At 53.5% G+C, this 26,802-nt stretch overlaps 2 protein-coding genes across 2 annotated transcripts; one reads left to right on the top strand and one right to left on the bottom strand.

Moving 5' to 3' along the window:
* The first annotated feature begins 610 nt into the window (after window positions 1–610).
* On the top strand, window positions 611–10,458 carry SHD (Src homology 2 domain containing transforming protein D). Its single transcript, XM_039466100.2, has 6 exons — window positions 611–1,992; window positions 3,757–3,862; window positions 3,941–4,129; window positions 5,657–5,780; window positions 7,399–7,518; window positions 10,183–10,458. Exons 1-6 carry the CDS (start codon window positions 1,696–1,698, stop codon window positions 10,367–10,369), a joined length of 1,023 nt encoding a protein of 340 aa, XP_039322034.1. The 5' UTR covers window positions 611–1,695; the 3' UTR covers window positions 10,370–10,458.
* A 2,225-nt stretch (window positions 10,459–12,683) lies between these two features.
* Window positions 12,684–25,382, bottom strand: TMIGD2 (transmembrane and immunoglobulin domain containing 2). The gene is made up of 5 exons (XM_010349483.2): window positions 25,327–25,382; window positions 19,575–19,934; window positions 15,234–15,275; window positions 15,025–15,141; window positions 12,684–13,373 (listed from the first exon to the last, which is right to left on the bottom strand). The coding sequence occupies exons 1-5, from the start codon at window positions 25,355–25,357 to the stop codon at window positions 13,120–13,122; spliced, it is 804 nt and encodes a 267-aa protein (XP_010347785.1). The 5' UTR covers window positions 25,358–25,382; the 3' UTR covers window positions 12,684–13,119.
* Between the last annotated feature and the right edge of the window lie 1,420 nt (window positions 25,383–26,802).

The following is a 26,802-nucleotide window of genomic DNA, read 5'->3' as shown; positions in this document are numbered from 1 at the left end:
TGGGCAAGCCCCCTCCTGGGGAAAGAAAAAAAAAAACGGTTCTGCCCTGGAAAATTGGCCAGTGGCCCCCGTTTCCTCTCCCAGCCCCTAAATCTCTCACTCTCACCCTCAGACAACGGCAGCTGACAACAGGCGGCCGGGACAGGCCAGACCCCTCTCACTTCTGCCCCTCTTCCCGCCCCCACCCCCACCCAGAAGGCCACAAAAGGACAGATGCCGAGGACAGGCTCCAGACACAGATACCATCTCCCTTCCCCAGGCCAGCTGCCCCCAACCCTCCCCCTGCCCGAGACTAGTCCCCTGGGGAGGTGGGGGACAGAGCGGAGCTCTCTTGGGGGAGGGGAGGGCCGATCCCCAACCTCCCTTCCTTTGCCCCGGTCCTCCTTCTCGCTGAGTCAATATAAATTTCAGCCAGTGACCTCTCCAATGTCCACACCCCCACTCTCCCGGTCAGTTTCACCGCCAGACATCTGTTCCATTTCGACCCTCCGTGGTGGCCATTCCCACTCCCTCTACTGGTCAATTTCACCCCTTCTGGCGGTCAAGTCCAGTCCCCCATTTCCCGGTCAATTTCCCCCTCCCCTCCCCTCCCTCACCCCCTCCCCTCCCCTCCTTCTCCCCTCCCCAGCTGTGTCCCTCCCAGCCGATCCCCACCTCCCGCGCTCCGCGCTCGCTGCGGCCAGTCTCGGGCGTCCGGGTCAGTGTCCAGCTGCCGCGGCCTCGGCCCCGGAAACTCCGGCCCCCGGGTCCGCTTCCCTCCGCGGGCAGCGGCTCCCTCCCTCCCCAGAACAGCTGAAGGTCTCTGTCACCTCCGAGGGGAGCGCAGGGGGAGGGGACGGGCGGGGGACGCGGCCGAGGGGAGGCGGGGGAGCCCTGACGCTGCTGCCCGGGACGCGGCCCGGGGCGGGTGGGAACCGGGGCGTCCTCCCGCGCGCCCCCTCCCCAGCGTCCCACCTCCCGGCCGCGCGCCGGCGGCGGCGGGGAAAGTCTCTCCTAAAGCGTGAAGGGGGATTGGAGGAGGTTTTTATTTCCCTTTGTGCGGGTGGCTGGGGCCGGATCGAGGCGGCCCGGCCGGGGGCCGCGGGATTGGGGCTCCCCGCTGAGCCGAGAGGAGCGCGACAAAGGATGCGTCCCGCCGGGGTCACCGTCTCCGCGCCCCAACTTTGCGTGCAAAGCCCGCTCCCCTGGGGAGCCCGCCCGCTGCTCTGAGAACCCAGGCGTCCGGGCTGGGCGAGGGGCCGGGATCGTCCGCAGGCGGCGCTGGCCGGGTCTCCGGACCCCAGGAAGGGATCCCGGAGCTTCCCCGAGGCGGCGAGCGTCCGAGCCGCGCCGGGGAACCGCGCTGCCCGCGAAAACTCCGCGCGCCTCCGCGGATGCCCCTCGCCCTGGCCCCTAGCGCGCGGCGTTCAGGGCCCTGCGGGGCGCCCCCTTCCCCCGCGGTGCTTCCCCAGCCGGGCTAAGGTGGGCTTGTCCTCCTCCCTCCTCCGTCGCCTCATTTTCCTCCCCCTCCTTCACCTTTTCCTTCCCTCTATCCATCCAGAGCTCCGCCAAAGGGCGCACCTGATCTTTCTCCTCTTTCCCTGCTCTTCCTCTCCTCCTCCTCCTCCTTTTCCTCCTCCCTGGGGAAAGGGGCCCGGACAAGCGCATGTGGGGGCCCCTGTGACAGTGGCCGGATTGGGGGTGGCAGGCGCCCAAATGGCCAAGTGGCTACGGGACTACCTGAGCTTTGGCGGTCGGAGGCCCCCTCCGCAGCCGCCCACCCCGGACTACACCGAGAGCGACATCCTGAGGGCCTACCGGGAGCAAAAGAACCTGGACTTCGAGGACCCCTATGAGGACGCGGAGGGCCGCTTGGAGCAGGACCCAGCGGGCCCCGGGGACTCCAAGAACGCCGGAGATGCCACGTATGGCTCTCCCAAGCACCGGCTCATCAAGGTGGAGGCTGCGGATATGGCCAGAGCCAAGGCCCTTCTGGGCGGCCCCGGGGAGGAGGTGCGTGGCTGGGTGGCCCCGGGAATCTGGGTGGAGGGGAGGCTCAGGCTGGGCCCCCTGGATCGTGGAGAGCTTGTTTTATGTGTGATCGCAAGGGCTACCCGGGCACCAGACAGGCCCTTCCCAGTCCTCCATGCTTCCACCTGCTTGGGGAGGTCTGTTCTTTTTTTTTTTTTTTTCTTTTTCTGTCACACAGTGGAGCCTCCCTCTGTCGCCCAGGCTGAATGGAGTGCAGCGGTGGGGTCTCAGCTCACTGCAACCTCTGCCTCTCGGGTTCAAACCAATTCTCCTACCTCAGCTTCCCAAGTAGCTGGGATTACAGGCGCCTACCAACCCTCCAGCTACATTTTGTATTTTCAGTAGAGATGGGATTTCACCATGTTGGCCAGGCTGGTCTGAAACTCCTGACCTCAGGTGATCCTCCCACCTCGGCCTCCCAAAGTGCTGGAATTATAGACGTGAGCCACCGCACCTGGCCGATATCTGTCCCTTTTCGATGCATAATGCTGGCTGTCCTCATGTCTCTCTGACCACCCTGCTTGGTCTCCGGGTCCTCCCCCTCCGTGGCCATCCTCTCGGCACCTCCCCAGTCCCCTCTCTCAGCACCCCTTCCTCTTCAAACCTAGTGGGACCTTCCTAAAACAGATCTGAGTGAGTTGCTCCCCTCCTGGACACGTAAACATCTTCCCTTCCAACCACTATGTTCCCATTTTGCAGAAGTGGAAACTGAGGCTCACAGAAGGGCAGTTATTTCCCCAAGGTCTTACAGGGTTCTAGCTTACTGAGATTTGAACCCAGGCCTCCAGGTGCAGTAGCTCATGCCTGTAATCCCAGCATTTTGGGAGGTGGAGGTGGGAGGATTGCTTGAGTCCAGGAGTTCAAGACCAGCCCAGGCTAACAGAGTGACACCTTGACTCTCCAAAAAAAAATCAAAACATTGGCCAGTTGTGGTGGTGCACATCTATAGTCCCAGCTACTCCGGAGGCTAAGGCAGGAGGATCACTTGAGCCCAGGAGGTCAAGGCTGCAGTGAGTCCTGATTGAACCACTCCACTCCTGCCTGGGCAACAGAGCAAGACCTTGTCTCACACACACACACACACACACACACACACACACACAAAGTCCAGATATGGTGGCTCACACCTGTAATCCCAGCACTTTGGGAGGCCAAGGCAGGCGGATCATGAGGTCAGGAGTTCGATACCAGCCTGGCCAGTATGGTGAAACCCTGTCTCTACAAAAAATACAAAAATTAGCCAGGTGTGGTGGCACATGCCTATAGTCCCAGCTACTCAGGAGGCTGAAGCAGGAGAATTGGTTGAACCCAGAAGTGGAGGTGACAGTGAGCCAGGACTGCAATACTGCACTCCAGCCTGGGCAACAGAGCGAGACTCCATCTCAAAAAAAAAACAAAAACAAAAAAAAAAACACCTCTTGGGCCAGGGTGGTGGCCAATGTCTGTGATCCCAGCACTTTGGGAGATCAAGGCAGGTGGATCATTTGAGTTCGTGAGTTCAAGACCAGCCTGGCAACATGGCAAAAACCCATCTCTACCAAAAATACACAAATTAGCCAGGTGTGGTGGCGGGGACACTCCAGCCTGGGCAATGGAGCAAGACTCCTCTCTAAATAAATAAATAAAAATAAAAAGTCTTGGAGAGGTGTCAGATGGCAAGCAAGTAGGCAGGCAAGAACAGCAGCATCACTTAGTGGGGGTGCCCCTTTTGAGTCCTTGTCCCCTCCTCCTTCCTTCCCTCTGCAGCTAGAAGCTGACACGGAGTACTCAGACCCCTTTGATGCCCAGCCTCATCCCGCACCACCAGATGATGGGTACATGGAGCCCTATGATGCCCAGCGGGTTATGAGTGGTGAGTAGTCAGGGCTTGGGGGAAGGTGGCAGGGTCCCAGATGGGAGCAGGAGCTGACCAATGTCCCCTGCCTCCTAGAACTGCCCGGCAGAGGGGTGCAGCTCTATGACACCCCTTATGAGGAACAGGACCAAGAGATAGCGGAGGAGCCCCCTTCTGGGCAGAAGCCTCGGCAGAGCCGGATGCCCCAGGAGGACGAACGGCCAGCAGATGAGTATGACCAGCCCTGGGAGTGGAAGAAAGACCACATCTCCAGGGCGTTTGCAGGTGCTTCTCAGACCCACACCCTGACATCTGAGTGCCCCATCCCTGCATTTCCTCATCTGGTCATGTCTCCTGTTTCCATGTACTAAGTAGAGTCCAGTCACTCGCCACTTTGGTAGTTAATTCTCACTGGAGTGTGAATGACTGATAGTCCTAAATTCTTTCTTCTAAGACAACTTGCATCTTCCTTGGAAACACAAACACTTTTTAGAGTGTAATAGAACCTACTTGTCTTGCTCAGTATGGTGCAGGGAGGGGAACGTGGTTTGCTTTTGGAATAGGGTGTCGGGGGGGTGGCAGGGTAGAATTTCTTTTCTTTTCTTTTATCTCTTTTCTTTTCTTTTCTTTTCTGAGACAGAGTCTCATTCTGTCTACCAGAATGGTGTGCGGTGGCGCGATCCCAGCTCCCTGCAACCTCCACCTTCGGGTTCAAGTGGTTCTCCTGACTCAGCCTCCTGAGTAGCTGGGATCACAGGCACCCACCACCAAGCCTGACTAAATTTGGTATTTTTAGGAGAGACGGGGTTTCACCGTGTTGGCCAGGCTGGTCTCGAACTCCTGACCTCAGGTGATCCACCTGCCTCGGCCTCCCAAAGTGCTGGGATCATGCCCGGCCAGCATTCCTTAATAGTAAACCACAGGTCAGTTTCTAGCTGAATCGGATGAGCTTGGACAAGCCTCTGAGCCTTAGTTTTCTCTTCTGTAAAAGGGATAATTATAAAATCAGCTGTAAAAAATAAACTAATTTGGACCAGGAAGAGCTGTGCAAACATGGCTTTGCCCCCAAAGTTTTATGACTGGGAGGGTATTCGGAGCTCAGTGCCTTTATCCCCCTATCTGTAGATTGGGGGTGATTTTCTTTCTTTTTTTTTTTTTTTTTTTTTTTTTTGAGACGGAGTTTCGCTCTTGTTACCCAGGCTGGAGTGCAATGGCGCGATCTCGGCTCACCGCAACCTCCGCCTCCTGGGCTCAGGCAATTCTCCTGTCTCGGCCTCCTGAGTAGCTGGGATTACAGGCACGCGCCACCATGCCCAGCTAATTTTTTGTATTTTTAGTAGAGACGGGGTTTCACTATGTTGACCAGGATGGTCTCAATCTCTTGACCTCGTGATCCACCCGCCTCGGCCTCCCAAAGTGCTGGGATTACAGGCTTGAGCCACCGCGCCCGGCGATTGGGGGTGATTTTCTAGTTTTAGGACTTCGCCTCAGTCTCGGCTGAACCCCAGAAGGGATTTAAGGACTAGATTTAGGCATTTAGTTCCCCTAGCTGGAAACTTCTAACCCACCCCCTCTAGCCACGCCCCTTATGTTTCTTGCTACCAGATTTATGAATGACTACACCTGTTTCTTCGGAAGGCCAGTAGGTTGCAGCTGTGGCCAATCCAGCCCCTACCTTAAGTCCAGCCCCTGGGCTCTGTTTGGTTGCCCAATCTGGCCCCGCCTTCCTACTGAGATTCCATTGGCTGGCCCCTGCCCCACCCTCAAAGGGAGGCTGGACTTAATTATTTATTCTCTAAATATCCCTTGCAGTGCAGTTTGACAGTTCAGAGTGGGAAAGGACTCCAGGCCCAGCCAAGGAGCTTCGGAGACCCCCACCCAGAAGCCCCCAGCCTGCAGAGCGAGTGGACCCAGCCCTGCCCCTGGAGAAACAGCCGTGAGTGGGGAACTGAAGGTGGAGGAGCCCCGCTGAACATTTCTGTAGACTCCAGTGTATCAGGCGGAAGTTTTTTTCTTTTCTCCAGATTAGAGGAACTGGGGGAACTTGAATTCATTCATCCACTTATTTCATTTCTTCGACTAATCTTTTTTTTTTTTTTTTTTTTTTTTTTTTTTTTGAGACGGAGTTTCGCTCTTGTTACCCAGGCTGGAGTGCAATGGCGCGATCTCGGCTCACCGCAACCTCCGCCTCCTGGGCTCAGGCAATTCTCCTGCCTCAGCCTCCTAAGTAGCTGGGATTACAGGCACACGCCACCATGCCCAGCTAATTTTTTGCACCTTTAGTAGAGACGGGGTTTCACCATGTTGACCAGGATGGTCTCGATCTCTCGACCTCGTGATCCACCCGCCTCGGCCTCCCAAAGTGCTGGGATTACAGGCTTGAGCCACCGCGCCCGGCCTCTTCGACTAATCTTTACTGGGCACCGGAGCCTGCTGTGTGCCAGACACCCAGTTAGACACAAAACAAGCAGATGGGGTCCCTTTCTCTCTGGTATCAAGTTCTGGGTTCAAATCCCTGCTCTTCCCTCCTGGCTATGTAGCCTTGGGCAAGTCACTTAACCTCTCTGAGCCTCAGGTTCAAACAGAAAAGGGAATTTCCTTCCTTAACTTGGGTGGGGCTTACAGCCTTAGAGCCAAGAGACAGAAATCAGTCTCAGCCAGAAGTTCTTAGGATGGAACTGGGAGGCATAGGAGTTTGGTGGGCTCACAACTCCGTGCTGCGGGGCGGCACATGAGCTGGGAGACGCTGACTCTGTGTCCTTCCAGCCTGGGAGCTCCCTGAGGGAGTGCCCAAATCCCCAGAATCCAGGCCAAGTTATCACAGTCACCCCTAAAGCTCTTCAGTGGGCTATTTAACTCTGAGGCCTAGGGAGACTGAGGCATGAGAATCACTTGAACCTGGGTAGTGGAGGTTGCAGTGAGCCCAAAAGGTGCCACTGCACTCCAGCCTGAGTGACACAGTGAGACTGTCTCAAAAAAAAGAAAGAAGGGGACAGGTGGGTGAGATATAAGATGTAGCACTGCTGTCGTGAAAGTGGTTGAAGTTGCCAAGGCGGCTGTGAAGATCCATGTCAGGTGCAGCCAATAACCAGGCTCCTCTTGAAAAATCCAGGGGAATTTTCCTTCTTCATTTGCCCAGACACTACAAGCCCTTGCATCAGCTGTGCATGGACCCAGCAGACCCCAGAGTGTGTTTGATTTGCTTTTTGCCTTTCTTTTTGTGTGTGTGTGTATTGGGAATCTCACTCTGTGGCCCAGGCTGCAATGCAGTGGCATGATCTCGGCTCACCGAAACCTCTGCCTCCCTGGTTCAGGGAATTCTCCTGCCTCAGCCTCCTGCGTAGCTGGGATTACAGGCGCGCGCTGTAATCACCCTGCACAGTTAATTTTTTTGTATTTTTAGTGGAGACGGGGTTTCACCATGTTGGCGAGGCTGGTCTTGACCTCAGGTGATCCTCCCGCCTCTGTCTCCCAAAGTGCTGGGATTGCAGGCGTGAGCCACCGTGTGTTTGAAGGGCAACAGCCTTTGATGAGATACCTGTTCGCACCGCTAGGTGGTTCCACGGCCCCCTGAACAGGGCGGATGCGGAGAACCTCCTGTCCCTCTGCAAGGAAGGCAGCTACCTAGTGCGGCTCAGTGAGACCAGCCCCCAGGACTGCTCCTTGTCTCTCAGGTGAGACCTCAGCCTCACAGGGACAAAGGGTCACTGGACTGCATGCGTCACCCTTTTGGGTTAATTCAGAGGGAGTGGGAAGGTGTGGCTCCAGTAGCCAATGGGAAGGGCTTCCAGGCCAGTGGGCGGGACTCCTAGGAGCAGGGGTGGAGCTTCCAGGGAGGCCATTAGCTGGTGAGAATGAGCTCCCCGTCGCCGGAGGTATACATGAAGACAGAGTGGAAGCCATAGAGGAGGTCCAGAACTTGGGGAAGATGATGAACTAGGTGTACAAGACTCCTTTGGACTCTCCTAGTCCAGAAATGGAGGTTTATCAATTTGTGTCCACCTGAAACCAAAATTTCAGGGTGTGCCTGTAAGCTTTTTAGGTACAAACAGTACCCTGTTTGTATGTACTTTCATCCCTAAAAGTCTAAGTCTGTCTAATTTTAAACCACTCCTAAGACTGTGCTAGGTGTCTGAGGGCAAGATCTAAGAGCACAAGATAGGGTCGGAGCACAGTGGCTCCCGCCTGTAATCCCAGCACTTTGGGAAGCCAAGGTGGGCGGATCACTTCAGGTAAGGAGGTCAAGACCAGCCTGGTCAGCATGATGAAACCCCTTTTCTCCTAAAAATACAAAAATTAGGCGTAGTGCATACCTGTAATCCCTGCTACTTTGGAGGCTGAGGCAGGAGAATTGCTTGAACCTGGGCGTTGGGGGACTGCAGGCGCACCCTACCGCACTCATCTTTGATCTTTAGTAGGGACGGGGTTTTGCCATGTTGGCCAGGCTGGTCTCAAACTCTTGGTCTCAAGAGATCTGCCTGACTTGGCCTCCCAAAGTGCTGGAATTAAAGGCAGGTATGGGTCACCACACCTGGCCTCTTATTACATTTTTTTTTTTTTTGAGGCAGAGTCTCGCTCTGTCACCCAGGTGGGGTTCAGTGGCACAATATCGGCTCACTGCAGCCTTTGACCCCCAGGTACAAGAGATTCTCATGTCTCAGCCTCCCAAGTACCTGGGATGCAGGTGCCCACCACCACGCCCAGCTAATTTTTGTATTGTAAGTGGGGATGGAGTTTCACCATGTTGGCCAGGCTGGTCTTGAACTCCTCACCTCAGGTGATCCATGTTCCTCGGCCTCCCAAGGTGTTGGGATTACAGGAGTGAGCCACGGCGCTTGGCCTTATTTTTGTTTTTATTTTATGAAATGGGGTCACCTAGGCTGGCATGCAATAGCACAGTTATGGCTCACTGCAGCCTCCACCTCCCAGGCTCAAGCAGTCTTCCTGCCTCAGCCTCACAAGTACCACCTCGGCAAGTACCACCATACCTGGCTATTTTTGCATTTTATGTAGAGACAGGGTTCTGCTATATAGTCCCTGCTGGTCTCAATCTCCTAGGCTCAAGCAGCTTATCCACCTCAGCTTCCCAAAGTGCTAGGACTACAGGTATGAGCCACCATCCCCAGCCCTGGCTAATCAAAAAATAATAATAATAATAAATAAATAAATAAAAATTGGCCGGGCGTGGTGGCTCACACCTGTAATCCCAGCACTTTGGGAGGCCAAGGTGGGTGGATCATGAGGTCAAGAGATCAAGACCATCCTGGTCAACATGGTGAAACCCCATCTCTACTAAAAATACAAAAATTAGCTGGGCATGGAGGTGTGTGCCTGTAATCCCAGCTACTTAGGAGGCTGAGGCAGGAGAATTGCCTGAACCCAGGAGGCGGAGGTTGCGGTGAGCCGAGATCGCGCCATTGCACTCCAGCCTGGGTAACAAGAGCGAAACTCCGTCTCAAATTTTTTTGAGACGGAGTCTCGCTCAGCCCCCCAGGCGGGAGTGCAGTGGTGTGATCTCAACTCGCTGCAACCATTGTCTCCCACTTTCAACCAATTCTCCCATCTCAGCCTCCCGAGTAGCTGGGATTACAAGCGCACATTACCACAGCCAGCTAATTTTATTTGTTTTGTTTTGTTTTGTTTTGGGGACGCAGTCTTGTTCTGTCACCCAGCTGGAGTGCAGTGGCGCGATCTCAGCTCACTGCAACCTCCGGCACCCAGTTTCAAGCAATTCTCCTGCCTCAGCCTCCCGAGTAGCTGGGACCACAGGCATGTGCCACCATGCCAGGCTAATTTTTTGTATTTTAGTAGAGACGGGATTTCACCATGTTGGCCGGGATGATCTTGATATCCTGACCTCGTGATCCACCCACCTCGGCCTCCCAAAGTGCTGGGATTATAGGCGTGAGCCACTGTGCCCAGCCTAATTTTTATATTTTAGTAAAGATGACAGTTCACCATGTTGGCCAGGCTGGCCTCGAACTCCTGACTTCAAGTGATCCGCCTGCCTCAGCCCCTCAACCCACAGAGTGCTGGGATTACAACCGTGAGACACCGCATGTGCCTAATTTTTGAATGTTTTTCTGTGGATACGGGATCTCACTTTGTTGCCCAGGCTGGTCTCGAACTGGCCTGGAGTGATCCTACAGCCTCAGCCTCCCAAATCACTGGGATTACAGGTGTGAGCAACTACACCAGCCACCACCACACTGCTGTTTACCAGATTTTGGGCACACAGGAGCACCAGGCCCTGGGTACTGTGGGAGGTGGATTTGGGGATAGTGGCTTTCTGGGTGGGTTTAGGGTGCTCAGGAGGCCCTTTCTCCCTCATCCCCCAGGAGCAGCCAGGGGTTCCTGCATCTGAAGTTCTCACGGACCCGAGAGAACCAGGTGGTGCTGGGTCAACACAGCGGGCCCTTCCCCAGCGTGCCTGAGCTGGTCCTCCACTACAGTTCCCGCCCCCTGCCGGTGCAGGGAGCCGAACATCTGGCTCTGCTGTACCCTGTGGTGACGCAGACCCCCTGACAGCGACCCTCGGCCCCCTTTTGAGTCCTCGGGCCCAGAATTGTATCCCAAAGCCCTCCCCTGGCCTAGAAAATAAATAAGTTATTGTTTGTCTTAGTGTCCTTTCTGGGCTGCAGAGGGAAGGGGGGATCGCTGACTCCCAGCAGGAAACCCCTAAGGGTCCTGGAGAGGGGGACGATGGGGCAACTGAAACGCTGGAGAAGGCCGGGTGTGGCGGCTTACGCCTGTAATCCCAGCACTTTTGGAGGCTGAGTCGGGTGGATCACTTGAGGTCGGGAGTGTGAGACCAGCCTGACCAACATGGAGAAACCCTGTCTCTACTAAAAATACAGAATTAGGTGGGCATGGTGGTGCAGGCCTGTCATCCCAGCTACTCCAGAGGTTGAGGCAGGAGACTTGGTTGAACCCAGGAGGTGTAGGTTGTAGTGAGCCGAGATGGTACCATTGTACTCCAGCCTTGGTGACAAGAGCAAAACTCCCTCTCAAAAAAAAAAAAAAAAAAAAAAAAAAATAGGCCAGGCCGGATGGCTCTGTAATACCAGCACTTTGGGAGGCCGAGGCAGGTGGATTGCCTATGCTCAGGAGTTCAAGACCAGCCTGGGCACCACGGTGAAACCCCATCTCTACGAAAATACAAAAAATTAGCCAGGTGTGGTGGCAGGCGCCTGTTGTCCCAGCTTCTCAGGAGGCTGAGGCAGGAGAATCGCTTGAACCTGGGAGGCAGAGGTTGCAGTGAGCCGAGATCACACCACTGCACTCCAGCCTTGGGGACAGAGCAAGTCATCATCTCAAAAAAAAAAAAAAAAAAAAAAAAAAGAAGGAAACCCTCAGGCTGGGCTTGGTGGCTCACACCTCTAATCCCAGCATTTTGGGAGGCTGAGGTGGGCAGATTACCTGAGGTCAGACCAGCCTGACCAACATGGAGAAACCCTGTCTCTAATAAATAAATAAATAAATAAATAAACCCTTGAGGACCAAGGACATCCCCAGTTCTTTGTTTTGGGGACAGAGTTGGGGTTGGAGCCTGAATGTCCCATAGGGAGGGACCAGAACACAGAGAGCAAGAGAGAGAGCAGGGTAAGGCAGATAAAAACCACACGCCTAGAAACCAGCAGATACAAAGATGGAGAAACTGAGCGGGGCCAGGCTCTCGGGCCAGCCCCGCTCCCTCCTCCGGGCTGCAGTGGCTTGATCTGCAGAAAGGACATCTGTCCCCATGGGAACAGCAGAAGCAGGGGAGGGGAGCCGGGCCTAGCTGGTGTAGCTTCAAGGTGACAGTTGGGCAGGAGACCCCGGGGGGCTGTAAACACTCGGAAGACCCTGACCCCCCTCCTCCCCGACCTCCAGGCCTGCCTGGGGACGATGCCTGCCTAGGGGATCTTTCCGGACAGGGGCTGAATGGAAACCAGAGCACCGCTCACTTTCTGCTCCTTGGATTTGACCCTAGAAATATAAGGTGGGAGGGGGGTTTTGAGTTGTCACAAAGTCCCTGTGCCACAGTGGGCCTCTCCAGCCACCCTTGGGAGCTCTGGGACCCCCAGATGGCCCCTTAAATCTTTTTTTTTTTTTTTCTGAGATGGAGTGTCACTCTGACACTCAGGCTGGAGCGCGATGGTACGATCTTGGCTCACTGCAACCTCCGCCTCCCGGACTCAAGCAATTCTGCCTCTGCCTCCCGAGTAGCTGGGATTACAGGCATGCACTACCACGCCCGGCTAACTTTTTTTAGTATTTGTAGTAGAGACAATTTCACCACATTGGCCAGGATAGTCTCTGTCTCCTGACCTTGTGATCCACCCTCCTCGGCCTCCCATAGTGCTGGGATTACAGGCATGAGTCACCACACCTGGAACTCTTAAATCTTTTTGACGTGTATTTGTGTGACAGGGTTTCACTCTATCACCCAGGCTGGAGTGTAGTGACGTAATTATAGCTCACTACAACTTCAGACTCCTGGGCTCAAGCTCCTTCCGCCTGAGCCTCCCAAGTAGCTGAGACCACAGCCATCAGTGGCACCATCACACCCAGCTAAATTTTGTATTTTTAGTAGACACAGGGTTTCACCGTGTTGCCCAGGCTGGCCTTGAACTCCTGACCTCAGGTAATCTGTCCCCCTTGGCCTCCCAAGTGCTGGGATTACAGGCGTGAGCCACTGTACCTGGCCTTATTTTTAAATTTTCTGTAAAGATGGAGTCTTCTTGCTCTATTGCCCAGGCTGGTCTCGAACTCCTGGTCTCAAGTGATCCTCCCACCTCAGCCTCCCAAAGTGCTCGGATTATAGGCATGAGCCACCCCACCTAATTCCCTCAGATCCCTTTAGCACTCCGAAATCGCCACAAACACCAGCTTTGCTTTTTCTTCACAAGCCTTTATTAAGTTGTCTTGGGGGAAAAGTGGGGGGGGAGAGCCATCATCACAGAAATGAGAACGGGGTCTCAGGATGGGGCTGCCAGACTCCCAGTCCGCCCCCGTCTTCTTTTTATTTAAAAAAAAAAAAATTTTTAGATGAGGTCTCACTCGGTAGTCCAGGCTGAATTGCAGTGGTGCAATCTCAGCTCACTGCAACCTCCAAGTTCAAGCCAGGCTAGTCTTGAACCCCTGACCTCAAGTGATCCACCAGCCTCGGCTTCCCAAAGTGTTGGGATTACAGGCATGAGCCACCACGCCCAGCCTCAATGCCCTCTTTTTTGTGTGCACCTATGGGTGGGAGCTGGTTGGGGGTCCCCTGGGATCTCTTACTCCTCTCCCACTTAGGGGAACTCTCTTCGTCTTGGCTGCCCAGTGGGGCCTGGGCTAGGAGAGACTCTGACCTTAGAGATGGGATAGCCAGGCCTGGGGCTGGGGCAAGGTCTGGGTGCCAGGCGGGGCTGGCAGGTGACCAGCTGCGGGAATGAGGTTGAATAAATGCTCTGGACTCTCTGGTCCTTCCCATCTCCAGGTGAGTTCTCATTCTTCTTTGGGGTCCCCTGGGGTCGGTATAGGACATTGCCGTAGAATGCATTTCCTAGGATGAATGACAGAGACCAAGAGGGGACAGTTGCTTAAGAGAGCCTGGCCCTCTCTGGCTGACCTCTGGGGGCTTTGTCTCTCTCTCTCTCTCTTTAAAAAAATTTTTAACTTTTTTTTTTTTTTTTTTTTTTTTTTTTTCTGAGATGGGAGTCTCCCTCTGTAGCCCAGGCTGGAGTGCAATGGCGTGATCTCAGCTCACTGCAACCTCCACCTCCTGGGTTGAAGTGATTCTCCTACCTCAGCCTCCTGAGTAGCTGGGATCACAGGCGCATGCCACCACGCCCAGCTTATTTTTATTTTTTATTTTTTGTATCTTTAGTAGAGACGGAGTTTCACCATGTTGGTCATGGTATAACTGGGATTACAGGCCCGAGCCACCGCACCCGACCTTATTTTTAAATTTTCTGTAGAGATGGAATCTTCTTGCTCTATCTTGAACTCCTGACCTCATGATCCGCCTGCCTCAGCCTCCCAAAGTGCTGGGATTACAGGCGTGAGCCACCTCACCCAGATTTTTTTTTTTTTTTTTTTTTTTGAGACAGAGTTTCGCTCTTGTTACCCAGGCTAGAGTGCAATGGCGCGATCTCGGCTCACCGCAACCTCCGCCTCCTGGGTTCAGGCAATTCTCCTGCCTCAGCCTCCTGAGTGGCTGGGATTACAGGCACACGCCACCTTGCCCAGCTAATTTTTTGTATCTTTAGTAGAGACAGGGTTTCACTATGTTGACCAGGATGGTCTCGATCTCTTGACCTCGTGATCCACCCGCCTCGGCCTCCCAAAGTGCTGGGATTACAGGCTTGAGCCACCGCGCCCGGCCTTTTTTTTTTTTTTTTTTTTTTTTTTTTTTTTAGATCGGGTCTCTCTCTGTCACCCAGTTTGGAGTGCAGTGGGGAAACCGTAGCTCATTGCAGCCTCCGCCTCCTGGGTTGAAGCAATCTTCCCACCTCAGCCTCCCGAGTAGCTGGGACCACAGGCATGTGTCACCAAACCTGGCTAATTTTGTTGCTGTTGAGATGGAGTCTTGCTGTGTCACCTAAGCTGGAGTGCAGTGAGGCGATCTCGGCTCACCGCAACCTCCGCCTTCCCGGTTCCAGTGATTCTCCTGCCTCAACCTCCCAAGCAGCTGAGACTATAGGCACAGGCCACCACGCCTGCCTAATTTTTGTATTTTTAGTAGACACAGGGTTTTACCATGTTACCCGGGCTGATCTCGAACTCACGACCTCAAATAATCCTCCTGCCTTGGACTCCCAAAGAGCCAGGATTACAGGCGTGAGCCACCGTGCACAGCCTAATTTTCAATTTTTTGTAGAGACGGGATCTTGGTAGGTTGCCCAAGCTAAGAGCTTTGTCTCTGGGCCGGACGCAGTGGCTCACGCCTGTAATCCACACACTTTGGGGGCCAAGGCGGATGGATCACCTGAGGTCGGGAGTTCAAGACTAGCCTGACCAACATGGCGAAATCCCGTCTTTAAAAAAAAAAAAGTTTTGTCTCTATTTTTGAAAAATATGGGTATCGGATATGGGAGCCAGGCTTCCCCGCCTTCATCCCTCCTCCCTCCTTCCCCTAAACCAAAGCAGGAGCAGGGATGCAGTGGGTCTTTGTCAAGCAGGGGCTGTTCCTGCCTCCACCCACCCCATCTTACCTGGGCTGTTACCTGAGTCCCTTTGCTGGCAGCGGCGGCGGCGGCCCCAGAACCAGGTGCCTAGCACCATTGCAGCCACACCCACGCTCCCCACCCCCAACGGCACGAAGAGGAGTCCTGGGTGAGGGGAGAAGGGATGGTCTAAGCAGGAGGGTGGGGACGGTGACAGGGGAGGAAGAGCCGGGGGAGGAACACCGGGCAGGACTCACCTCGGAAGCTTGAGGTCAGGTTTCTGTTCTGTGGGGGGTCATCTGCAGAGAGGAAACCTATGTCATGGGAGGGCGCCAGGCTCCTGCACCCTTCAAGGACAGAGCTCGCAAAGAGGGACTTAAGTGTCCCTCCTCCTGCCAGGCTTTGTAGTTCACTCTGAACCTCAGTTTCCTCTTCTGAAAAATGAGGCCCGGCAGAGCACAGTGACTCACGCCTATAATCCAAGCACTTTGGGAGGCCAAGGCAGGAGGATCACTTGAGGTCAGGAGTTTGAGACCAGCCTGGGCAACATGGTGAAACCCTGTCTCTCTTAAAAAGATAAAAATTAGTACTGGGCATGGTGGTGCACACCTGTAGTCCCAGCTACTCAGGAGGCTGAGGCAAGAGAATCGCTGGAATCCAGGAGGCACAGGCTGTAGTGAGCTGAGATTGTGCCACTGCACTCCAGCCTGGGTGACAGAGTAAAACACCGTCTCAAAAAAGAAAGAAAAATGAGGCTCGTGGTCCCTGTTTGGGTGGGTCATTATAGAGAAACTGCCAGCTGGAACTTGTCATCGTGAGCTCCACCATCTTTGTCCTGGGCTCCTGTTTGTTTCTGTTTATGTTTGAGAGTGGATTCCAAGCCATGCCCATTTTACAGATGGGGAAACTGAGGCTCAGAGAGCCTAAGTCTCTTGCTGAGGGTCCCCTACCCAGAAGGTAGCCAAGACCTGCTTTGAACAAAGCCCCCCCCCCCCGCCTTTTTTTTTTTCAGCCGAAGTTTCACTCTTGTTGCCCAGGCTGGAGTGCAGTGGCTCAATCTGGGCTCACCGCAGCCTCCGCTTCCCTGGTTAAAGCGATTCTCCTGCCTCAGCCTCCCAAGTAGCTGGGATTGCAGGCATGCACCACCACGCCCGGCTACGAACAAAGCCCTTTCTCACCTCGGCTCAGAGAAGGTCACACTTAGGTTACTTGAGCACTTACTATGTCCCAGGCCCTGTGCGAAGCACTGTGTTGTTGTTGTGTGTTTTTCTGGAGACAGGGTCTCTCTGTGTCTCCCAGGCTGCAGTGCAGTGGTGCAATCATAGCTCACTGCAGTCAGCAAATCCTGGCCTCAAGCGATCCTCCCACCTCAGCCTCTCGAGCAGCTGGGACTATGGGTGTGTGCCACCATGCCTGGCTAATTTGAGAATTTTTTGGTAGAGATGGGGTCTTGCTGTGTTGGCCAAGCTGGTCTCGAACTCCTGGCCTTAAGCAATCCTCCTGCCTTGGCCTCCCAAAGTGCTGGGCTATCAGGCATGAGCCACTGCACTTGGATTATAGCAAGCACTTCAGCTATCACCCCTCTGAAGTCACCCACCCTGATGAGGAAACACTATTCACTCTATTCTGACACCAGAGGGAACTGGCACAGAGAGGTCAAGTCACTTGATCAAGGTCACACAGCAAGTAAATGAAACACAGGCTTGAATCCAGGTTTGTATAATCTACAGGAACTCCAGCCAAAGGCTGTGAATGCCCCAATTAAGATAAGGTCCAGCACCCCAACCCCCTCCTCTTGCAGCCTCTGAGGTTGGCAGGCAATCCCTGGGGACTGCCAAGCTGCTGTTCAGGGTTGGAGTGGGTGGGGAAGCCAGCTGTGTGGGGCTGGCCCAGCGCCCACTCCCAGCTCTGTTTCGAAGCTGGCAACACACAGCCTGGCCCCTCCACCACCCAGCCTCCTCTAATTGCTAATTGGCCCTTTGACATTGGAGGGGTGGGGGAGGTGGGTAAGGCAGCCATAACACACCCCTCCCTTGAGGCAGAGCACGTGTCCCTGCCATCAGGCTGGTCCTACCAGCTGGAGAGGAACAGGCATCTCTAGGGCATGGGAGCTGCAAGCTCTCTTTTGCCAGAGGGGGCTGGGCAGATGCCCAGGGCCCACAGGCACCCTGCACAGAGCAGGAGGCAAAGCCTGGATCCCCTTGGGTTTCCCGATTCTGCCCAGGGTAAGTCTACAAGGGGGTGACATAGCAAAGTGGAGTGCATAGGCTGCACCCCTGCCTAGTGGATAGCGCTGGGCATGTCTTGACCCTCTCTGGCCACACCTGTCTCATCTGTAAAATGAGGCAGCTGCCTTTGCTGATATGGAAAGCTATCTGGAGAGCTTCTTCCAACTTTGAGAGTCCATGACTTCTTTTTGAAATGGAGTCTCGCTCTGTGGCCCAGACTGGAGTGCGGTGCTGTGATCTCGGCTCACTGCAGCCTCTGCCTCCTGGGTTCAAGTGACTCTCCTGCCTCAGCTTCCCGAGTAACTGGGATTACAGGCGTGCACCACCACGCCCGGCTAGTTCTTGTGTTTCTAGTAGAGAGGGGGGGTTTCATCATGTTGGCGAGGCTGGTCTCGAACCCCTGACCTCAGGTGATCCACCCACCTTGGCCTTCCAAAGTGCTGGGATTATAGTCACGAGCTGCTGCACCCGGCCGATGGCTTTATTTTATTTAGAGACAGGATCTCGCTCTGTTTTCCTGCTTATAGCTCACTGTAGCCTCTAACTCCTGGGCTCAAGTGATCCTCTCATCTTAGTCTCCCAAAATGCTGGGATTACAAGCATCAGCCACTGTGCCTGGCTGATGACTTTCAATTCTGGATTCTAGAATTCTAGGATTCTGTTTGTTTGTGTATTGGAGACAGAGTCTCACTCTGCTGCCAGGCTGGAGTGCAGTGGCATGATTTTGGCTGACTGCCACCTCCGCCTCCCAGGTTCAGGTGATTCTCCTGCCTCAGCCTCCCACGAGGCGTGCACCACCACACCCGGCTAATGTTTGTATTTGTAGTAGAGATGGAGTTTCACGATGCAGCCCAGGATGCTCAGTCTTCTGACCTTGTGATCCGCCTCCCTTGGCCTCCCAAAGCACTGAGATTACAGGTGTGCACCACTGTGCCCAACCAGGATTCTGTTTTTATACAGTCTAAATTGTGGTGCGTGCCTGTAATCGCAGCATTTTGGGAGGCCAAATCAGGCATATTACCTGAGGTCAGGAGTTCAAGGCCAGCCTAGCCAATATGGTAAAACCCCATCTCTACTAGAAGCACAGAAAAATTAGCCGGGCATGGTGGCCTCACCTGTAATCCCAGCTACTCAAGAGGCTGAGGTAGGAGAATTGCTTGAACCCAGGACGCAGAGGTTGCAGTGAGCCGAGGTCATGCCATTGAACTCCAGCCTGGAAGACAACAGCAAAACTCTTGTCTAAAAAAAAAAAAAAAAAAAAAAGTTTGATATGAAGAATTTAGAGTTTTTTTGTTTCTAGACCTTGAGATTCAAAAGTCTTAAGGTTCTAGGATCTGGCCGGGTGCAGCGGCTCACACCTGTAATCCCAGCACTTTGGGAGACTGAAGCAGGTGGATCACCTGAGGTCAGGAGTTCGAGACCAGCCTAACCAACATGGCGAAACCCTGTCTCTTCTAAAATACAAAAAATTAGCTGGGCATAGTGATGGACACCTGTAATCCAGCTACTCAGGAGACTGAGGCAGGAGAATTGATGGAGCCTGGGAGGCAGAGGTTGCACTGAGCCGAGACTGTGCCACTGCACTCCAGCCTGGCAACAGAGCGAGACTCCATCTCAAAAACAAAACAGTTAGCCAGGCAAGGTGGTGAGCACCTGTAATCCCAGCTACTTGGGAGGCTGAGGCAAGAGAATCTCTTGAACCTGGGAGGTGGAGGTTGCTGTGAGCCAAGATGGTGCCACTGCACTCTGAGGCCTGGATGACAGAGCAAGACTCTGTCTCAAAAAAAAAAAAAAAAAAAAAAAAAAAAGCCAGACGTGCTGGCTCGCCTGTAATCCTAGCACTTTGGGAGGCTGAGGTGGGTGGATCACCTACGGTCAGGATTTCAAGACCAGCCTGGCCATCATGGTGAAACCCCATCTTTAAAAAACAAAAAACAAAGTTTGATATGAAGAATTTAGAGTTTTTTGATTCTAGGAGTTTGAGATTCCAAAGTCTAGATCTTAAGATTCTAGAATCTGGCTGGGCACAGTGGCTTATGCCTGTAATCCCAGCACTTTGGGAGGTCTAGGTGGGCAGATCACGAGGTCAGGAGATCGAGACCTTCTTGGCTAACACAGTGAAACCTCTTCTGTACTAAAAAAATACAAAAAATTAGCCGGGCAAGGTAGTGTGTGCCTGTAATCCCAGCTACTCGGGAGGCTGAGACAGGGGAATCAGTTGAACCCAAGAGGCAGAGGTTGCAGTGAGCAGAGATTGTGCCACGGCACTCCAGCCTGGGCAACAGAATGAGACTCCGTCTCAAAAACAAAAACAAAGAAGATTCTAGGATACTCCTCGCTGCCCCACCCTCTCTCCGCTGGTTCTGGTACCTGGGTCCACCGAGAGCCAAGTGCCATTGCCCTCAGCCTTCTCCAAGTCAGGAATCTCTATGATCGCCTTGCACACGTAGGTTCCGCTGTGGCTGAGGCTCACAGGGTCCAGCCGCAGGGTGAGGTGGCTGGGTGCCTGCCAGGAGAGCCGTCCCTGGGGCCCACAGAGCCCCTGGCTGAGGTGGCCATTGGTGATGTACGGCTGGCACGTGACATTCCCATCCTTGGTCCACACAACACGGAGCCGTTCCCAGGCTGGCCCCTGGTCCACGTGGCAGTCCAGGGTCGCCTGACTGCCCTGTCTCACATGCAGCCGCTGGGGCCCCTGCTGCACGCTCAGGCTTGAGGCTCCTTGCAGGGCTGAGGACAGAAGAGATGGAATTGATCTTTCTCAGTGTGTGCATGTGAGGCTGTGAGACTCACTCCCCGAGGGAGCCCACAGTCTGGGTTTGAAACCCCATTTGTCAGCCGGGTGTGGAGGCTCACGCCTGTAATCCCAACACTTTGGGAGGCTGAGGTGGGTGGATCACCCGAGGTCAGGAGTTTTGAGACTAGCCTGGTCAACATGGTGAAACCCCATCTCTACTTAAAATACAAAAATTAGCCGACCGTGATGGCACACACCTGTAATCCCAGCTACTCAGGAGGCTGACGCAGGAGAATCACTTGAACCCGGGAGGTGGAGTTTGCAGTGAGCTGAGACCATGCCATTGCACTCCAGCTTGGGCAACAGAGTGAGGCTTGGTCTTAAAAACAAACAAACAAACAAAAACCCGTTTGTCTAAGCTGGGTGCAATGGCTCAGGCCTGTAGTCCCAGCACTTTGAGAGGCCGAGGTGGGAGGATCCCTTGAGCCCAGGAGTTCCAGACCAGCCTGGGAACATAGCAAAACCTCACCTCTACAATAAATATTTAAAATTAGCAGCCGGGCACGGTGGCTCATGCCTGTAATTCCAGCACTCTGGGAGCCGAGACAGGCGGATCACGAGGTCAAGAGATCGAGACCATCCTGGCCAACATGGTGAAACCCCGTCTCTACTGAAAATACAAAAATTAGCTGGGCATGCTGGTGGGTTCCTGTAATCCCAGCTTGGGAGGCCAGTGCAGGAGAATCGTTTGAACCCAGGAGTCAGAAGTTGCAATGAGCCAAGATCGTGCTACTGCACTCCAACCTGGGTGACAGTGAGAATTCATCTCAAAACACACACACACACACACACACACACACACACACACACACACACACAAATACAAAAATTAACTGGGCATGGTGGCACGTGCTTGTAATCCCAGTTACTTGGGAGGCTGAGGCAGGAGAATTGCTTGAATTGGGACCCATGGGGCAGAGGCTGCTGTGAGCTGAGATCACGCCACTGCACTCCAGCCTGGGCTAGAGTCTCAAAAAAAAAAAAAAAAAAAAAAAAAGTAGCTGCATGTGGTGGACTGAAGTCAGGCAGTCACTTGAGCCCAGGAGTTTGAGGCTGCGGTGAGCTCTGTTGGCACCACTGCACTCCAGCCTGGGTAACAGAGTAACACTCTGTCTCTAAAAACTAAACATTAAAAAATCCGAAGAACCTCACTGTCTCTATGACCTTTGGAATGTCACATCTTACAGAGGCTCAACAGCCCCATCTGTAAAATGGGTAGAAGTCGCTCAGAGCTTGTGGAAGTCTGAGATAGTCTCCAGTACTCAGCTACACAAAGATTGCCTAGCGTGTGCCAGGCGCTCTGCTGGGTGTGGGGAATACAGACGCAGGGGTGACCAAAACAGATGAAAATCCCTGCCCTTCAGAAGCTGACAGTCTGGGTCAAGAGAGACACAGGAAGTCATTAAAAGAGAACTGTCACTGGGGAAGGAATGGGAGAGGTCAAGAAGACAACAGTCAGGTCAAGGGACATCTCCTCACTGAGAGTAATCAGGGAAGACCTCTCTTCGGTGGTGACTTTTTTTTTTTTAAGAGTTGGGGTCAGCCGGGCACGGTGGCTCACGCCTGTAATCCCAGCACTTTGGGAGGCCGAGGCGGGTGGATCACGAGGTCAAGAGATCGAGACCATCCTGGTCAACATGGTGAAACCCCGTCTCTACTAAAAATACAAAAAATTAGCTGGGCATAGTGGCGCGTGCCTGTAATCCCAGCTACTCAGGAGGCTGAGGTGGGAGAATTGCTTGAACCCAGGAGGCGGAGGTTGCGGTGAGCCGAGATCGCGCCATTGCACTCCAGCCTGGGTAACAAGAGCGAAACTCCGTCTCAAAAAAAAAAAAAAAAAAAAAAAGAGTTGGGGTCTGGCTCTGTAGTCTAGACTGGAGTGTAGTGGCACCATCATAGCTCATGGCAGTGTCGAACTCATGGGTTCAAGTAATCCTCCTGCCTCAGCCTACTAAGTAGCTGGGACCACAGGCATACACCACTATGCCTGGCTTTTTTTTTTTTTTGGTAGAGGTTGGGGTCTTGCTTTGTTGCCCAGGCTGGTGGTGAACTCCTGGCCTCAAGTGATTCTCCCACCTACGCCTCCCAGAGTGCTGGGATTATATATGTGACCTATGATCGGAGTGTTTTTTTTTGTTTGTTTCTTTGTTTGTTTGTTTTGACGATGCCACTGCACTCTAGCATGGGCAACAGAGCGAGACTCCATATATATATATTTTAAGTCTCCATCTCACTCTGTTGCCCAGTCTGGAGTACAGGGTCACCATCATAGCTCACTGCAGCCTCAGCCTCCTGGGCTCATGGGCTGGGTGCAGTGGCTCACACTTGTAATCCCAGCACTTTGGGAGGGCAAGGCAGGTAAATCACTTGCGCTCAGGGGTTCAAGACCAGCCTGGCCATAATGTTGAAACCCTGTCTCTACTAAAAGTACAAAAATTATCTGGGTGGCCAGGTGCAGTGACTCATGCCTATAATCCCAGCACTTTGGGAGGCCAAGGCAGGCAGATCACCTGAGGTCGGGAGTTCGAGCCCAGCCTGACCAACATGAAGAAACCTCCTCACTACTAAATATATAACATTAGCTGGGCATTGTGGCACATGCCTGTAATCTCAGCTATTTGGGAGGCTGAGGCAGGAGAATTGTTTGGGCCCGGGAGGCAGAGGTTTCAGTGAGCCAAGATCACACCATTGCACTCCAACCTAGGCAACAGGAATGCAACTCTGTCTCAAAAAATATATATATGGCATGGTGGCAGGCACCTGTAGTCCCAGCTACTCGGAAGGCTGAGGCAGGAGAATCACTTAACCTGGAAGGTGAACATTGCAGTGGGCTGAGATCGTGCCACTGCACTCCAGCCTGGGTGACAGAGCGTGATTCTGTCTCAAACAAAACCAAACAAAACACTTCTGGTCTCATGTGATCCTCCCACCTCAGCCTCCCAAATTGCTGGGATTATAAGCACGAGCCACCGTGCCCAGCCTGAGCTCAGATATTAATCGAAAGGGGTACCCACTGTTGAAGGAAGGTATTGGGGGGTAAGCGCTTTCCAGGCAGAGGGCACAGCCCATGCAAAGGTCCTGGGGCAGAACTGTGTCTGGCATGTTCGAGGAACAGCCAGGAGGCCCGTACAGCTGGAGCGGAGTGAGGAGGGGGAGAGAGGAAGGAGAGAAGGAAGACAGGTCGGTCACCACCCTGTGGCCTTGGGGTGGTGTGGGGATGTGGGGGAAGTTAAGCCGTTTATCTTTGAATCTAAGTGTGATGGGAAATCAGGAAGCAGGGAAGACATAGTCCAATTTAAGTTTTGGGGTTTTTTTTTGAGACAGAGTCTTACTCCGTCACCCAGGTGGAGGAAGTGCAGTGGCATGATCTCAGCTTATTGCAACCTCTGCCTCCCAGGTTCAAACGATTCTTGTGGCTCAGCCTCCTGAGTAGCTGGGATTACAGGCACCCACCACCCCGCCCGGCTAATTTTTATATTTTCAGTAGAGACAGTGTTTCACCATAATGGCCAGGTTGGTCTGGAACTCCTGACCTCAAGCGATCCACCTGCCTCAGCCTCTAATTTACTTTGTAATAAAAAGATCTTGGTCGAACATGGTGGCTCACTCTTTTTTTTTTTTTTTTTTGATACGGAGTTTCGCTCTTGTTGCCCAGGCTGGAGTGCAATGGCGCGATATCGGCTCACCGCAACCTCCACCTCCTGGGTTCAGGCAATTCTCCTGTCTCAGCCTCCTGAGCAGCTGGGATTACAGGCACGTGCCACCATGCCCAGCTAATTTTTTGTATTTTTAGTAGAGACGGGGTTTCACCATGTTGACCAGGATGGTCTCGATCTCTTGACCTCGTGATCCACCCGCCTCGGCCTCCCAAAGTGCTGGGATTACAGGCTTGAGCCACCGCGCCCGGCCTGGTGGCTCACTCTTATAATCTCAGCACTTTGGGAGGCCAAGGCGGGCAGATCATGAGGTCAGCAGATCGAAACCATCCTGGCTAAAACGGTAAAACCCCATCTCTGCTAAAAAAAAAAAAAAAAAAATACAAAAAATTAGCCGGATGTGGTGGCATGTGCCTGTAGTCCCAGCTATTCGGGAGGCTGAGGCAGGAGAATTGCTTGAATCCAGGAGGCGGAGGTTGCAGTGAGCCGAGATCGCACCACTGCACTCCAGCCTGGGCAACAGAGTGAGACTCCATCTCAAAAAGGAAAAAAAAAAAAAAAAGATCTTGGTTGGGCATGGTGGCTCACGCCTCTTATCCCAGCACTTCAGGAGGTCAAGACTGGATGATGGTTTGAGGCCAGGAGTTCAAGACCAGACTGGGCAACATAGTGAGACCCATCTCTAAAAAACAAAAATAAATGAACAACAACAAAAACAGTGCAAGCAGCTAGAACTGGAGGAGAGGGAAGGAGGAATGGAGGTTTTCGCCTCAGGAAATGTGTGAAGGGCAGTAGCCTTTGTCCTTTTTTTTTTTTTTTTTTTTTTTTTTTGAGAGGGAGTCTCACTGTGTCACCCAGGCTGGAGTGCAGTGGGCGATCTCGGCTCACTGCAACCTCTGCCTCCAAGTTCAAGCAGTTCTTCTGCCTCAGCCTCCTGAGTAGCTGGGATTACAGGTGCCCACCACCACGCCCAGCTAACTTTTGTATTTTTCGTGGAGACGGGGTTTCACCATGTTGGTCAGGGTGGTCTTGAACTCCTGACCTTGTGATCCGCCTGCCTTGGCCTCCTAAAGTGCTGGGATGACAGGCGTGAGCCACCGTGCCCAGCCAGCCTTTGTCCTTAATTGTAAACACAGAGGGAGGTACCGCTGGAGTGGAAAGTTTGCTTTTGGCCGGGAGGAGTCTGACGTGTCTGCTAGACCCCCGCAGAAGGTGAGGTTATGTCAAGTTCCTGGCATCTGAGATGCACTTGCAGACGAGGATGGAAACATGAGACCCGGGAAGGGTATCAGGCAGCTGGAACAGCAGCTGCAAAGGCCTGAAGGTTGGATCCAGGCTTCCCATTGGGGAAACAGAAAGAAAGGCCCCCAGGCTTGAGCGAAGGGACGGAGCTAAAGCCTTGCAGAGGGTGAAGAGCAGAGAGGCCAGGCCAGGCTGGTATGCAGGGCAAGGTTCAGCCTGTCTCCTAGGGGCCTCCTCAGAGGATGCTTTCTTAATCCTCCAGCCCCGGTAAGGTTCCGAGTCTCATTTTCAAGACTCCCTCAGAGGGAGATGGCCTTATCTGGCAGAGAGGAGAGACTGAAGTTTACGGGGCCTCTGAGCTGGGGGCAGTCAGCTGGGGATCACAGCACGAGGAGGGTGTGGAGGGAAGGGAGGCCCAAGTACTCACCCCAGAGCTGCACCAGGAGGACAAGCATCATGCCCAGGGACCCCGTTCCTGGCCCTTCAGGCCCCCTCTCCCCCTCCCAGTTCACAGACTTCCTGCCACAATCTCCGCCTCCTGCTGCAGAGGCAGATGTGACACCCAGGGCCAGACAGACAGCAGACGTCCGGTGTTCCAGGCTACTGAGGGCTCCACTTCCTGCAACTGTGTGCCTCAGTTTCCCCAATGCATTTTCTATCTGAAAGACAGTGTATGGGCCCGGGCGACATGGCTCACGTCTGTAATCCCAGCACTTTGGGAAGCTGAGGCAGGTGGCTCATCGAGGTCAAGACCAGCTTGGCCAACATGATGAAACCCTGTCTACTAAAAATACAAAAATTAGGTGGGCATGGTGGTGGGTGCCTGTAGTCCCAGCTACTCAGGAATCTGAGGAAGGAGAATGGATTGAACCTGGGAGGCGGAGGTTGCAGAGAGCTGAGATTGTGCCACTGCACTCCAACTGTGTGTGTGTGTGTGTGTGTGTGTGTGAGAGAGAGAGAGAGAGAGAAAGAAAGAATGAAAGAAAGAAGAAACAAAGGCAAGCAGGCAGTGTACTTAGGTGAGTGGCAGGAATGCACCCCTGTGATCTTTCTGGAAGGCTCTACATAAACACATCTGGGTACAGGAAGACACAATGAGAGAGCAGGTGACTGTGGGGGAGGGTCAGTTAGCATAAACCTGAGCAGTTAGTTAAATGACAGGGTCCTTACCTCAATCATTTTGTTCCCAAAATGTCATTTTTTTGTTGTTGGGCATTACGGCTCATACCTGTAATCCCAGCACTTTGGGAGGCTGAGGAGGGTGGATCACCTGAAGTCAGGAGTTCCAGACCAGCCTAGCCAACATGGCGAAACCCCATCCCCACTAAAAATACAAAAATTAGCAGGGCCTAGTGGTGGGCACCTGTAATCCCAGCTAGTCAAGGGGGTTGAGACAGGAAAATTGCTCGAACCGGGGAGGCAGAGATTACAGTGAGCCGAGATCCTGCCACTGTACTCCAGCCTGGGCTACAGAGTGAGACCCTGTCTCAAACAAACAAACAAACAAACAAACAAACAAACAAAAAACAGCCCAGGGTGGTGGTGCATGCCTGTGGTCCCAGTTACTCAGGAGGCTGAGGCAGGACGATCAATTGAGCCCAGGAGTTGGAGGCTGTAGTAAGCCATGATTGCGCCACTGCACTCCAGCCTGGACAACAGAGTGAGTCCTTGTCTCTGGGGAAAAAAAAAAAAAAAAAAAAAGCCGGGTGCAGTGACTCATGCCTGTAATCCCAGCACTTTGAGAGGCTGAGGCAGGATGATCATGAGGCCAGGAGTTCAAGACCATCCTCACCAACTTGGTGAAACCCCGTGTCTACCAAAAATACAAAAATTAGCTGGGCGTGGTGGCAGATGCCTGTAATCCTAGCTACTCAGGAGGCTGAGGCAGGAGAATCGTTTGAAC

The sequence above is a fragment of the Saimiri boliviensis genome, chromosome 14 (genome assembly GCF_048565385.1).
Source record: "Saimiri boliviensis isolate mSaiBol1 chromosome 14, mSaiBol1.pri, whole genome shotgun sequence".
Lineage (NCBI taxonomy): Eukaryota > Metazoa > Chordata > Mammalia > Primates > Cebidae > Saimiri > Saimiri boliviensis.
Note: the sequence above shows the minus strand (reverse complement) of the source record. Positions and strands in the feature narration are given on the sequence as shown.

Coding starts and splice junctions, on each gene's coding strand:
- TMIGD2 (XM_010349483.2), bottom strand. CDS start 25,357: ATGATGCTTGTCCTCCTGGTGCAGCTCTGGG. Junction 15,276..19,574: donor TTGGCTCTCGGTGGACCCAG/GTACCAGAACCA, acceptor TCCTCTCTGCAG/ATGACCCCCCACAGAACAGA. Junction 13,374..15,024: donor GGACTCAGGTAACAGCCCAG/GTAAGATGGGGT, acceptor CATTCATCCTAG/GAAATGCATTCTACGGCAAT.
- SHD (XM_039466100.2), top strand. CDS start 1,696: ATGGCCAAGTGGCTACGGGACTACCTGAGCTTTGGCGGTCGGAGGCCC. Junction 1,993..3,756: donor TGGGCGGCCCCGGGGAGGAG/GTGCGTGGCTGG, acceptor TTCCCTCTGCAG/CTAGAAGCTGACACGGAGTA. Junction 5,781..7,398: donor CTGCCCCTGGAGAAACAGCC/GTGAGTGGGGAA, acceptor TCGCACCGCTAG/GTGGTTCCACGGCCCCCTGA.